Source organism: Desmodus rotundus, chromosome 10 (assembly GCF_022682495.2).
Source record: "Desmodus rotundus isolate HL8 chromosome 10, HLdesRot8A.1, whole genome shotgun sequence".
NCBI lineage: Eukaryota > Metazoa > Chordata > Mammalia > Chiroptera > Phyllostomidae > Desmodus > Desmodus rotundus.
Window position 1 is genome coordinate 22,224,379 of NC_071396.1, and position 13,931 is coordinate 22,238,309.

General features: G+C 42.9%; 1 protein-coding gene across 2 annotated transcripts in view; it reads left to right on the forward strand.

Moving 5' to 3' along the window:
• Window positions 1-6,560, forward strand: part of EGLN1 (egl-9 family hypoxia inducible factor 1) — a 47,263-nt gene extending 40,703 nt beyond the window's left edge. The window contains exons 3-5 of one of the 2 annotated variants that reach the window (XM_045196363.3): window positions 624-760; window positions 3,312-3,379; window positions 4,662-6,560. In XM_045196363.3, coding sequence (XP_045052298.2) covers window positions 624-760; window positions 3,312-3,379; window positions 4,662-4,726 — 270 coding nt within the window. In that variant the 3' untranslated portion in view covers window positions 4,727-6,560. The remainder of the gene's footprint in view (window positions 1-623; window positions 761-3,311; window positions 3,380-4,661) is intronic. The other variant, XM_053912812.2, reaches the window with a different exon arrangement.
• The last annotated feature ends 7,371 nt before the right edge of the window (window positions 6,561-13,931 follow it).

Genomic DNA, 13,931 nt, shown 5'->3' on the forward strand with positions numbered 1-13,931 from the left:
GCATTAAATTTGTGACTGTCCTGTTCATTATCTGCTGAACTTTAAAATACGATGGACTGCTTTATTGGCATACTTAACCACAGTACTGGCATACCTCAGAAATACTACGGTTTGGGTCCAGACCACCGCAGCAAAGCAAATTCTGCAATAAAGTGACTATCACAGTAAAGCGATTCATAATCCTTTTGTTGGCAGAAGGTCTTGCAATTTTTAAAAAAACGCTACATCTGTGAAGCACAATAAAATGAGGTGTACCTATAATTTAGTCAAGATGATTTGAAATGTATATATTTGAAGAGTAGGTTAAGCAAATCATTAGCATACATAAATAAATGTTTACTAACTTAAAGCTTGGAAGTTTAAGCACTTTAAGGCTTTTGCAGTCAGATAATACTCATCTGTTTGATCAAGTATATACAAAATCCCTAAAACAGGAAATGATTTTTTCCTTGTATCAGTGCATGTACTTGGAATTGCAACTCACCTTCAGACCTTGGGGACTGAAATATATCTGAACAGTCCAGTTAAGGATTTTCACTCACTGTAATGGTCTTTTCCCCCCTTAAATTTAACTTTGTAGCATTTTTTGGTTACTCATACTTAGATATTGACTCTTTTCCTAGGTAAGTGGAGGTATACTTCGAATTTTTCCAGAAGGCAAAGCCCAGTTTGCTGACATTGAACCTAAATTTGATAGACTGCTGTTTTTCTGGTCTGACCGTCGCAACCCTCATGAAGTACAACCAGCATATGCTACAAGGTAGTGTTCCTTTTAAGAAACAATTGGTAAACATTGTGGCTGGATAGCAGAGATCCATAAGATAAACTTAAGTTTTCAGTTACTTGTATCATAATGCTCCGGTCATAACTTTTCATTTGAATAGTTTTATAACATTTATTCACAGTTGCTATTAAGTGTGAAAAACTGCATGTAAGTGGACCCATGCAGTTCAAACCGGTGTTGTTCAAGGGGCATATACTCACCTGGAATAGACAGAAGGGCTAGAAGAGAAAAAAGGCAGCTTTTTAAAGAGGGAGGGGGAGCTGGTGTAGTAAAATGATGCAGAGTAGAAAAACAAGAGGTAACCAGGGAGTAGAAGTGAAGAGAAACAGGAGTGGCGGGAAGAAGAGGTTCTCATGTGTGGGAGTTAAGGTTAGAAGAATAACCCTTTAGCTTTAATTAATAATAGCATCTTTTCTACATTATATTTCTACAAGATTTAATATTCTAAACCTTTTATGTTTAATGTATTCTTTAAGTTATTTTACCATTCACTGTGACTCAATTAAAATGTTAAGACTTAAAATGGAAGGTGTGACATACATTGTTGTAAAAATAAATGTTTGTAGGAAAATAGCACTATGTATGAAATACCTGCCTTTCATTGTTGAAAGGGCTTTGAATGTCATGGTCGTGAATCACTGGCATGCATTTGCTTAGAACTAGTGACAAGAGGCATACCCTCAGACGTCGGGAGAAGAGTTGGCTTTTTAATACTCACGTTAGAGGCAGGCCAGCCTTTGAGGAAGTTCAAATTCTAAAGACTTTGTTGTTGTCTCTCACTTTCACTTACTTCTTTTCGGGCCATGTTGCCTTTAGCCCTAATTCATATAGTGAGTAGCAAGCTGAACAGTTTGTGGCTAGGGATCATTAAGAAGCCAAGAATGGAAACTGGGGTTCCTGGCACATACATGACATGCTGGCCATCTCTCCTCACAGCACTCCTGTGCCCAATTCTGCTCCTACTCCTTCTTTAGAGCCCTTTCCGACCTAGAAACCATTTCAAAAACCTTCCTTTTCATGGAGTATGCTCTGGTTGTATCCTTTGTAGATAAATAGGTAACAGACATTTTTAGGTAGTAACTACATGCCAGGCGGCTATAGAGGGTAGGTGCCACAGGAGTCAGTAGTAGGGAGACGGTGGTGTGAATTGTGCTAGATGGGTCTGGTGTCCGGCAGGAAGAAGAAATCAGCTGGATCTAGAATGCCACGAAGCAGGGAGGACAGAAATGGCGATAAAGCCCTGGGAGGAAAGGACAAGACCAGTCCACTTCCAGTGGGAGTGGAAGACCAGTCCACTTCCAGAGTTTACTCGAGGAGGATTGTTGAGTAAACCAGTGGGAGATAAGGAGGGAAAAGTAGAATGACATGTAATAGTTGGTCATTTTCTGGTAAGGACTTAGGGCTATAAAGGGGAGTTGACCCAGATATTTAGAACTCTGATTATTAAGTAACTAAAAGTTTGGGACTTGGGCAAAAGAAATATAAAATCATGTATCTGTGCCCTTTTCCCATTGCCAAGGCCCCTTGGGAAAATAGAAGAGTCTAGATGGCAAGAAGCGTGTTGGAAACAGCAGAATCTGGAAGTCAGGAGGCTGGACTGTGACCTCAGCTCTGCCACTCACCGAGTGATCAGTGGGCCTCAGTTTCCCCAGTTGTCCAGACTCTCAGACTCTGACTCTACTTGCCTCTGAGTCTTTCCTTCAGATATTTTACATGATTTAGCTCTGTCACATTTACTGGCTCCTCATTTGATCCGTGTTGCTTTTCCCCCAGTGAATACTGGCCAGAATCTCCAAGATACTTTAACTGCTTTTTTCTGCAGCAGAATTATCGCAGCATACTTTCACTTCCTGTAGTGTGTGTGCCAAGAGGTGTAGCTATGTGCTTTATAGTATTCAATAAAGCAGAGATTCCTCATTTATTTGTGGAATGATACATTCCAAATAAGTAAAATATTCAGAAAGATGAAATTTAGCTAAACTTTATGTCTAAACACAGTATAATTATTTCAGTAGAAATCCTTAAAAAACTCTTAGTATAATTTCAATCTTTCTTGATGACTCAAGGCTATAAAACTGTAAACATGCATCGTGATTCTTTGCGGTTATGTAGTGATGTCCTGAAAGCTTTGGAGACTGTTCGCCCTCCCTGTCACTGAAAAGCGCCAGGCCCGGAGTCCTTTTCTCTTTCTCTTCTTTCAGAACTTGTGCTGTTGGTAGTGCAGCAGCCGTTCCTTTACCATCATAGTATCTGCTTGTGAGCTGGCAGAACAGATCGAGCTGGTCATTAGGCATTAAGAAAGTCATAAAAACTCATCAACTTTGCAGAATCAACTTGAGCTCCTGGCTCTCTGCTGCACTCTGAGCACTGAGGTTACTGGATAAGTGGGTTGTGACTACTCATTCATCCTCCCGTAACATTTCGACTGAGACTTTATTTTGACATTACACATTTTATAGACCATTGCAAAGCATATCACCTTTTTCCCCCAGTGATCATTCTTACCCTATTCTAAATTTTCTTTTAGGTACGCAATAACTGTTTGGTATTTTGATGCAGATGAGAGAGCACGAGCTAAAGTAAAATATCAAACAGGTAAACAGCATTTGGGGCCAGGGTACACTGGAAAGACAATGCCTACAGTCCTTGTATTTTTGTCAAATTCCTTAATTCCCTTAAAAGAGGACTTCTCTTAAGTTGTCTTCACTGTTCTCTTTAACCAAAAAAAGAAAAAGAAAGAAAGGAAAAAAAAGGAATTATCCAAAGATTAGGAAAGTTTGAGGCAAAGAAGTCTGAGAAATTATTCCGATACAAGCTGAGTTTTCCTGTGGTTACCCTTTCAGTCCCAGGCTGCTGAACTCTTGAGAACTGCCATCTGGCTCCCCTCATTCTCCCCTGAAAGGGAAGTTAGTGTCTCTTCCTTTCTAAACGCGCATGCTCTAAGCAGGGGTGTCCAACCTTTTGGCGTTGCTGGGCCGCACTGGAAGAAGAAAAGTTGTCTTGGGCCACACAGTAAATACACTGTGACATGTAATCACAAAAAAAATCTCATGTTATAAGTAAATTTACGATTTTGTGTTGGGCCACATTCATAGCCATCCTGAGCCGCATGCAGCCCATGGGCCGCAGGTTAGACACCCTTAGAGTACTCAGGTCGTCCACACTGAATGTGCACGTGAAGAGAATTGATACAAAGGAGATGAATGGGAGTGCCAGAATTAGTAACTCAGATGGGTGTGTAGAGTCCTTAGCTGCTAGCGGTGGCCATAGGTCAGCACATCTGTACTAAGCCTGAGGTCCTTCAGTAAGCCGACCTCCACCCCCACATAGGGGCTGTCTCCTGGAGCAGCGGGTCTTGGTTTTCCATCAGATGGACCACGTACCTGTCTTTTCTTTAACCTTACCTTAGTCTGCTCAAGTTCACATTACTGATAACTGGCTGTGTTTTCATGAGCCATCGATAATCCCAGATCAACCTTTTATAAAACTATGAAAATCAGATGTTCATATGGTTTTTATGTATTTTTAAAAGTCATTATTTTTGGCAGAAGCCTAGTAGTGTGCTTTTAGTGATGCAAAACACACTACTATTTTATAACAATTCAGATTAATTTTAAAATAAAAAGATGAAATCACTGTTGCTGTGCTGCGAATGTTGTTTCCCCTTTGAAGGTTTGCTAGCTGCAGGGGATGCACCCACCACAGCACAGTGCTGAGGGTGGCTTTGGAAGTGCAGGGGTGCCAGTTTGCACACGGCGTGTGTTGGCAAAGTGAAACCTTGTGCGCACTGTTAGGAACCCAGTGGGAGGCAGTGACAGAAGCTCTCTGGTGCTTGATGAATGAAATTTTGTTGTTTTCTGTTTGTTTTACCTTGCAGGTGAGAAAGGTGTGAGGGTTGAACTAAATAAACCTTCTGATTCAGTCAGTAAAGACGTCTTATAGACTTGGATCCAGCAATACCCCACTTCACCTACAATAAGTGTTGACGCTGTTTGTTAACTTGTGACTGCAAATGAATGGGATACAGAGAACTAGACAACCATTTGGCATTTTCACAAGGAAATAGAAACGACGTTTTTGTGTTGCATCGGAAAGAAGATTTGACTGTGTGGCTTTGTACTGCATGAGTGACTCCGAACCTGTAATTGCTGTGGGAAGAATATAAGCTGTCAGCTGAAAACGGTATTTACACCTGGACATGAAATAAGTGCCCGACATAGAATTGTTTCATTCTCATATTTTGCCAGATCTGTCATCTAGCTGAGTTCATTTCATCTCTCCTTTTTTTATATAGTCAAGTTTGAATTTGAAGTAATTTTTGTATGATCAGGTACAATCTATCAAAACTTAATTGAGAAAAAAAGTTACAGTATTATTCCCCAAAGTAGCATCAATCTATTTTTGTAAACCTCTTCGTACTATTAAATTTTGCCCTAAAAGACCGCTTATAATGATTGTTGCCAGTGACTGATGATTACTTTAATTTTCTTTTTACCTAAAAGAAGGAGCACTTTAATTACCAGCTGAAAAACCGGATTGTTTTGTAGTCCTGTCTTACACTAATTCAAACTCTTAAAAATTGCTGCTGTTGTTTTTTTTGGCATTGTTAATAATGACACATAACAGTAAAACTATCACCATTTACTACCAGTAACTCTTAGTTTCGAATGTTTTGTAAGAAAAAATACACAGTAAGAAAAAAAGAATTTTATATTTTAAGTTAAATTAAAAATAAAAAACCTATAGTGACTGGCACTAGATGAACTTGAGGTGATCTTCAGCATCAAGTTCCTGAGATAAAGGGCTTCCCTAAGCTTTCCGGTGTGTCCTACAATTGTAGAAGGTCGCACCCCCATTCTTGAGACTTGCTCTGGCTTCCCAGCAGGTGGGTTGCATGTCCAGTTTTGCTGTTCTGTTTCCTACCCCTGTGACCCATCTGATCCGCAGCTCAGCACCGTGTTCCTGTTGGGTAGCATCCAGGGGAGACCAGGTGCATTGAGACTGACCTGTGTGACCACAGACTCGGTATGGTGACTCCTCAGGCCGCTGCTGAGGCGTTCTCCACACGTGATGCTGGCCTCTTCATCAGTACTCAGAGATGTATGTTTAGCTTGAAAAAACAAATGAAGTGAAAGCAAGATAATTTAATTTTTATGTTCTATGAGTTTTCTTTTTTTACTTTTCAGAAAAAAAGGGAATGTTACAAAATCACACAAGGCCTCCCAGACTTGGTTGCTTACTGTCCGAGTTGGGACGGAGGTCTTAGACTTCAGTGTCCTAGGCAGAGCGCACAGGGTGCCACCCATGTGCTGCGGGTGTTCTGGGTGGAATGCCCACTTCCGTTCGCTGTCTGTGTCCTTGATCTTCTTTGCCAAAATAATGTGAGTGTACAGAAATACTTCTGTATATTTCAACTTACGGCAGTTTTAGCATTTGTATAGTTTGTATTCAATTAGAGACCTTTTCTATGGAAAGCTCAGTAATTTTTATTAAAAGATTGATATTGTTCATGTAAAACATGAAAAAAAATTAGTGAAACTGACAGTGTGGACCGAAGGTGGGATTAACCTTCAGTATTGCAATCTCACTTAGCAGAACTTGCAGGAGAAAACTAGAGTTAATGTTGTTTTTCCTTGCCCGTGTTCAGTTTTCTTCCACTTCCTCTCCTTGTTCCAGATAATCCAACCCAGCATCTCCACAGTAAGTGCCTCTGCCCGCCCACCCGGGAGCGCAAGCTGTCTCTGCCATCTGGCCCGCAGTGCAGTGCGCTGCGTTCGGCCCTGCTCAAAAGCGCTATCATTTTGAAATCTGGCACAAATGGCATTGTGTGGACGGGAGGTTTGTCTGGGTGCCGAGGTGTACAGCAGCAGCCGGTTAGTCTGGGGGCCCCGTGTCATTCAGGTGTCCCTTCTGCTCTGTGGGCTGTGCTGCCAGACAGGTCGTACGGTCTGTATTGTTTTAGTTTTGGAAGGGTTTGCGTAATCTCTTGGAGATCATTGTGAAAGGGTCGAGTCAGGATAGCCGTTTCTTTAATATCCGTTTAAAATCTGTTTGTTTCATGTTCGTGGGACTGTTAACTTGTCACCAAGCAGGACTCTCATTTAAAATAAAATTTAAAATTACTTGTGGCCTACATGTGTTTAATCCTGGTTAAAGATGAAGCTTCTAATGCTGTTTTTATTCAACACATTAACCAGCTGTAAAACACAGACCTTTTATAAACAGCAGGCAAAGAATTTCAGGGTTCGTATACAGACTATACAGTCATGTAATTTGAAAAGCAGTGTTTCATTATGAAAGAGCTCTCGAGTTGCTTGTAAAGCTAATCTAATTAAAACGATGTATAAATGTTCTTGAAAAACTTATGGTTGTTATTTTCATCCGTCTTTTTTTGTTTTTTAATCCTTTATCATATGGGCCCTTCCATCAGATAATGGGCTTTTCTGTCACACATCTCTGCTTAGTCCTGAACATTTCCACTGCTTTTTATAAGCGGTAATGGGAAGGGCAGTAAACACGGGAGTCCAGCGGTGTGAGAGGCGCCCTGGAGGCGGTTGGACCGCCCTTGGAGTCCAGGAGCTCTGTTTGGATTCTCAGCATTTGGATTCCATCCCTTTTCACAGGGTTTTAAAAATTACTCTCCATGCTTTTGAGCCAGATCTGTGTCCCCCCTCTGCTGCAGAAAGGACAGGGGCATTAGACATTTATCTGTAACTGTCACTGCTGTCCTATGGCGTATACAAGAAAGTTCATTTGTGCGGTCATAGACTAAAATACATGCGCTCTTACAGTGTGAGATCAGTGTGCATGTTCATTTCTCTCTCATTAAATATTTTTTAGTGTGGTGTTTTAGTTGTTCTCCAGCCTGTGTGAGGGCATTTGGAAATTTGTGCTGAAATATAGTTGGGTGAATTAGAGGAGAGGGCAGATGAGGTAAAGACCAATTAAATTTGGCAGTGTGGTAAAAAGAGGAAATCTGTTTACTCCTGGCTCCACCACCTGAATGTGTGACCATCGGAGCCTCCTTCCTCATCTGAAAGCAGGCGCAACAGCTCCAGTCTTCGGGAGTTGTGTGCAGCCCAAATGAAACGCAGGTACACTCGGTCCAAGGAAGGGGGCTGTGTTCCAGCCACAGACCATGGCGATGCACATTTACACCCAGTCTTCACTGCTTCAGGGACAGTTTTTTGGACATCAGAGGTCAGGGATCCATTTGCTTTTGTTTAAGATTTTATTTATTTTTAGAGAGAGGAGAAGGGAGGGAGAAAGAGAGGGGGAGAAACATCAATACGTGGTTGCCTCTCACACACCCCCTACTGGGGACCTGGCCTGCAACCCTGGCATGAGCCCTGACTGGGAATTGAACCAGTGACCCTTTGTTTCTCAGTCCAGCACTCAATCCACTGAGCCACACCAGCCAGGGCTGCTTTTGGTTTTAAGGCAGATTCTTTTCATGATTACCTGAAATATGGCCAAGTTCAAGGATGTACCATGGGGACAGGGCATGGCCTGGTGACCTGGAAGGCTTTTATAAATAGAGAACGCATTAGCAACTTCACAAGACAGGGGGAGCCTCCACAGCTGCAGGCAGCTAGCGCTCTTCTTTCTAATGGCTATTGCAGCTGAGCAGGGCAGGTCATAAAGGTCATGGGGAAAGGTCTCCTTTGCGTCGAGATGAAGACGACTTCTGCCAAAATTATTAATATTTCTATGGTGTTCTATAAAGTACCCTTCCATTTTTCTCAGAACACACAAAGCAGGCAGAGCCAACTTGACCTCCATTTATAATTAAAACAGGATCAGAGAAGTGGCTTTAAAAAACCATACAGACCACCTCGCCAGTTTGCATGTCGTCCTTGCACATGGGCCATGCTGATGTCTGTTGTCCCAAGTGATTCTTCAGGGCTTTGCCCCTGTCTAAAAAGCGCCAGCACATCACTGCGTCCTGACTGTTCAGCGGCTTTTCTCTCACTTACCTCCGACACGGAAGATGAGCACGCAGGTCTCTTTCCAGCCCTCCCCCTCCATCCCGGCCACGTGTGTACAAGTGTCCACCACATCCCCTGACCTTCCTTATATAATTAGGTTGTAACTCAGGTTAATATGCACTTAGTCGTTAGACTGTATGAAGGTCAAAGCTGGAACAAGAGTAAACCACGGTGACTTGACTTCCACAATTTACGTTTCCTTTAATGTCTTGAGTCTTCATTTTATTCCCTGTGGCCTCTGACCTGCAGCTTTGTGCAGTGATTGCCTTTCGTGCTGGCTGCACAGCTGTCTTCCTCAGACTCCCATCTCCATTATTCTGGGGTCCCCTCCCCAGTTGGAGCTGGACCCTGTGTTCCCAGGACCCACACTTTCTCTCTCTTGGTTTACTCCTTCCGTCTGGTGAAGCGTGCCTCTCAGCACTTTCTGTGAACGAGTACGTGGGGGGTGATTTCTCAAGACCCATGTCTTTGTTTTACTCTGAGTTTTAAATTAATCTGGAAACGATTTGCCTTCAGAAATTTGAAGGCCTTGCCTCGCTACTTCAAGGTTCCAGGGTGGATGCTGAGAATCTGAAGCCAGCCCTACTCCTAGTTCTTTGTATGTAATCTGCTTTTTCCTGTGGGCGCTCACAGTTATTCTCTGTCCCCAGGGCTCTGGAGTCTTCCATTGTGCTTTGGTGTGTGCCTCTGCTTGCAGCCAGTATGTTGGGCACGTGGGCCGTAAATTCGCGCCCTACATTTGGGGACGTTTTCTTAAATTACTACATTATCTCTCCTCCGTTCACTCTGCCCTTTCTGGAACATCTGCTGTTTGGAATCTGTTGCTTCTCTTCTAGTTACTATGTGTCTGTGTCCTTTATTTTGGAGACATCTATTTTTCAGTTCGCCCAGCAGGGGCTTCATGTTTGCTAAAGTGTTCTTCATCCAAGAGCTCTCTTTTTGATCTCTCAATTTTTAAAAAGTCTATACAACAGCCTGCTCCACTTAACAGATACAGTATTTAACCTTTCTGTTTTACTTTTTGTCTTCCCACTGGACGTTTTCCTCACATGTCTGGTAATTCTTGCTTGCGGGTTCATATTTCCGGGGAGGTGCTTGGGCTTCCGGTTTCCCAGTAAATATTGGCGGCTGCCTAAATGGGAACCTCTTTCATAAAAGTCTCCCCAGCATCACACAGGAACAAATCCACCTTTCACCTATGCCTGCAGCATAACGGAGACACAGAAAGAAGTTCTAGAGAAGTATGCATCTGAAGCTTAGAGCTGGGCCAGAACTGCGGTGAAGGCAGAGCCGGGGGGAAACTGCAGTGAAGGGACGAAGGCCTTGGGGGCCCAGCGGTGGGGGGACACACTGCTGAATCGGACACGGTGTATAGAGAAGAGAAAGTTGGAAAGCTCATGAGATTGCAGGGAACCTGTTGGGAACTGTACCCTTTCTCGGAGAGGGGAAGATGCCTCCTGGAGGAAAAAAAATGTGACACGCAGAGGGGACTCCAATTCCTCCCACCCCACGGAGAAAAGTGTGGTCTCAGAAACACTGTATTTCATTGTCCCGACAGAAGAGAACACTCTTGAGTCACAAACCCCAGAAGCCAGACACCCCTGTCCTTGCCTGCATAGAACCAACTGCATGTCCAAGGCTAAGAAAATGATGTCTTTCAGATGAGCAGAAAAGGAAGACATCTAGAAACACTACATAAGAAGGAAACAGTGAGAATCAGTTACAGTTCTGGAAAATTCTCTCATCAACCCCGGGCAGAGGAGGACTGGAACAATACCCAGTCTGGATTAAATGCCTTTAACAGAACTTGGCAGAAATAAAAAGTAACACCTGAAATTAGAAACTCAAAATCTCAGCAAAAAATTGGACCAAAAGAAAAAAACTGAAGGGTTTTCTTAGGCTCCACCGAGGAAGAAATGCCAATCAGCCACAAAATTAGGCAGTACAGAGCTTTATTGGGGTTTGTGCACCAGAGCAAGGTTCCCCCGTCCACAGAACAGGGCCAGGGAAGTCGCGCCCAAGCAGGGAATATGGCGGGGTTTTATGCTCCAAATTCTGGTTGGCTCTTCATGGGGGCTAGGGATTGGTCTGCTTGAACAAAGTGGCGATCTATCATTGGTGGTTCCCTGGTTTGACGTCAGCCGTCTCTTCCGGGTTGTAGTTCGGCTGCCATTTCATCCTACCCCGCCCATCCTGACAAAAACAAACCCTCCAAAACCCTCAGGAAGCTGTGACAAAAGAGTTGATGTAACTCAGCAAAGAAATGGAAAATGACAAAATTATCTTAAATTAACATTAAATTATAAGGTACCCAAGAAAGAACAGATTTAACTGAAAATATACGAAGGGCATGAAAAAGTGTGAAAGCAGCCAGGAGTGCAGAGCAGAGTGAGATGGGACACGCATGCGCACTGTGAGCTTCCATAGTGCGGCACTACGCAGTGCTGAGGACGGGCAGTCAGCAGATGCACACCGACGTGGGTGACTCAGATGTCAGGAGGCGAGACCTCGTTTTCTCGTGGATCCTGTGGAGGCAGCACTTTGCATGTCTGGTGTTGATGCAATTGAACGAGTAAGTGTGGGTGCGTCTTTATCAATGAGCTCCCGAAAACCATTTATGCATGTGTCTGCACATTTATATTATGTATCAAATTATTTTAAATGTGTACAAATACATGAAAGGATTTGGTGAGGGGTCTTTTGTAAAAAACACCCTTCCTGTTTCTTTAGTGTGGATGCAGATTTTGATAGACTGTTGGCCTTTGAACAATGCAGGGTAGGGACGCCAATCCCCAGTCAAAAATGGCAGGTACTTGCCTCCCCCCAAACTTAACTACCAATAGCTCGTTGATTGGAAGCCTTACAGATAACAAACAGTTGATTAACACGTATTTTGTATGTTACATGTCACATGCAGTATTCTTACAGTAGAGAAAAAAAAGTTCAAGAAAACCATGAGGAAAATACATGTACAGTATTTATCAGAAAAAATCCACATATAACTCTTCCCATGTTGTTCAAGGGTCAACTGTTTGGAGTTTGCAAGGAATGCTTATACTGTGACATGACTTGTGTCTTAAGAGTTACCCAGCTTGAAAACAAGCTTTGATTCTCTGGAGAACTGTGAAGAAGAGTCAGTGTTCCTTCAGGTGTTTTTGCAAAAGCAGATAACAGTGGAATTTGAGAAATGCCTAGCCATTTCATTCGCTCAGCACCTAGAACCTAAGAGGCTCCTCTTTGTGTATTGGACCTGTAGTGCTAGCCGAGGACGGGATGTGTGTCCTGGGAAGCTTTCAGACTGCTGCAGACGATACAGAGCCAGTGGTAGGGACACTGCAAGGAGGACGCTGTAATTTCAGGAATAGTGGAGAGCTGTGTAGGTCTTGCCTTGTCTGGAGACTTCCCGTTGGAAATTACCATGTTTTGCTCGGTGTGAGTCCTGGTTTCTTGCGTAAAACTTTTTGTGTTAGTGTTCAGGGTGCAAGGTGAAATAAAAACAAGTGTAGGGAGATGCAGGTGTCCTATGGGTGAGTCCTTGCTTGTCACAAGCACACACTCGTGGCTTGCTGTGTTCCCTCTCGCAGGACTTGAGATCGTAAGTTATCCCTTCTTTTTTGTGAATCAGAACTGGCAATGGTTGTTACAGTTGTGGGCAAGTTTTTCTCTTGTTCATTTGGATTTGCCCTGGGGTGTATCAGAGAAGTTTAATTTACCAAGAGCGCCACCTGCTGTTCAGTAAACAAGAGGGTGAGTCTTGCGGTGGGTTTAGCACCAGCACTGAACAAAAGGTAGTTTCTGTATCTCACTATACAATAGTGCCTACTTTAGTTATGATGTGGTTCCAGAATCACTTAAAAGAGGCTTCAACTTTTTATTTCCTGTGATGAGGAAGCATATAATCATGTAACTTCTAATATTTTAGTGGAATGTTAGCAAAAAAAAAAAAGGCAAGAGCTAATCTCATCTCATCCTTTTCTGTTAATATCACTTCCCTGGGCAACTTAATCTGTAGCAATTGTGTATTAGTTTCACTTCATTTGGTGGATATGCCGCTTGTCAACAACCACAACAGGAGCCTCAAGCACAAAAATGAAGGCAGAGCAACTGGAAAGCATTGCCTCTCAGTAACGGTTAACCAGCTACAGAAAGAGCTTAGCTTTGTTCTTCCAGCAGCCCAACGAGATACAGCAGCTGATTCGCTTTGACATTCTAACCTACTTAAAAATCCTATCAGCTTTGAGAAAAGCATCACAACTTTGGAACAGTGGAACATTAAGAGTTGTTTTTTGTCCAGACAAAACACTAAATATATAGTTAGTTTTGCCAGGTAACATAGAACCTTGACTTTAAAAATTCAAAATAAAGTCTGCTCTCCATCTGCCCAAAATGAAGGGCCATAGTATTTAAAGATTGGCCCAGAATCATTAGCTCTGTGTTAGGGTAGACATTTGCTTTAAAAGGGAAAAAACTAAATCAATAGAACAAAAACTGTTTCTTCAATATAGCAAATGAATCAAATTTGGGAGTAACAGAATTATTAGTGTGCAAGTTTTCTCGAAAGATTTTAGATTGAAATGAAGGCTTATTTCATTCCAAATTTAACTTGTTTTTTCTTCAGCTAACGTATTCCCATCGTCCCTTAAAACTGACCCAATTCTTGCCTGGACCAGTGTGGTTCAGTTGGTTGGGCGTTGCCCTGCAAAGTGAAAGGCCGCTGGTTCAGTTCCTGGTCAGGAACGTGCCTGGGTTGTGGGTTCAGTCCCGTCAGGGCACATACAAGAGGCAACCAATCGATGATTCTCTCACATAGATGTTTCTCTCCCTTTCTTCCTCCCTTCCCCTTTCTCTAAAATAAAATCTTAATTTCAGAAGAACTGACCAACTCTTGACTTTACACCTAAATATTTCTCCAGCCAACCTCTCCCCATCCTTGCCACTGCCTTTCTTCCTATGTTGCCCCCAGGGGATCCACCAAAACACTCCTCAAATGTTCTTGACTGGCTTACAACCTGTCTGATCCCCAGTGCACCTCCCCCACCTGAACCAACAGATGTGTATGATCAGGGACCACAGGAACTGGACCTGATAGGGTCTCAGCCCTCCAAAATCCTACTGAGCTACATCTGTCCTTCGTCTTTCTCCTCCTGCCATTTCACTTC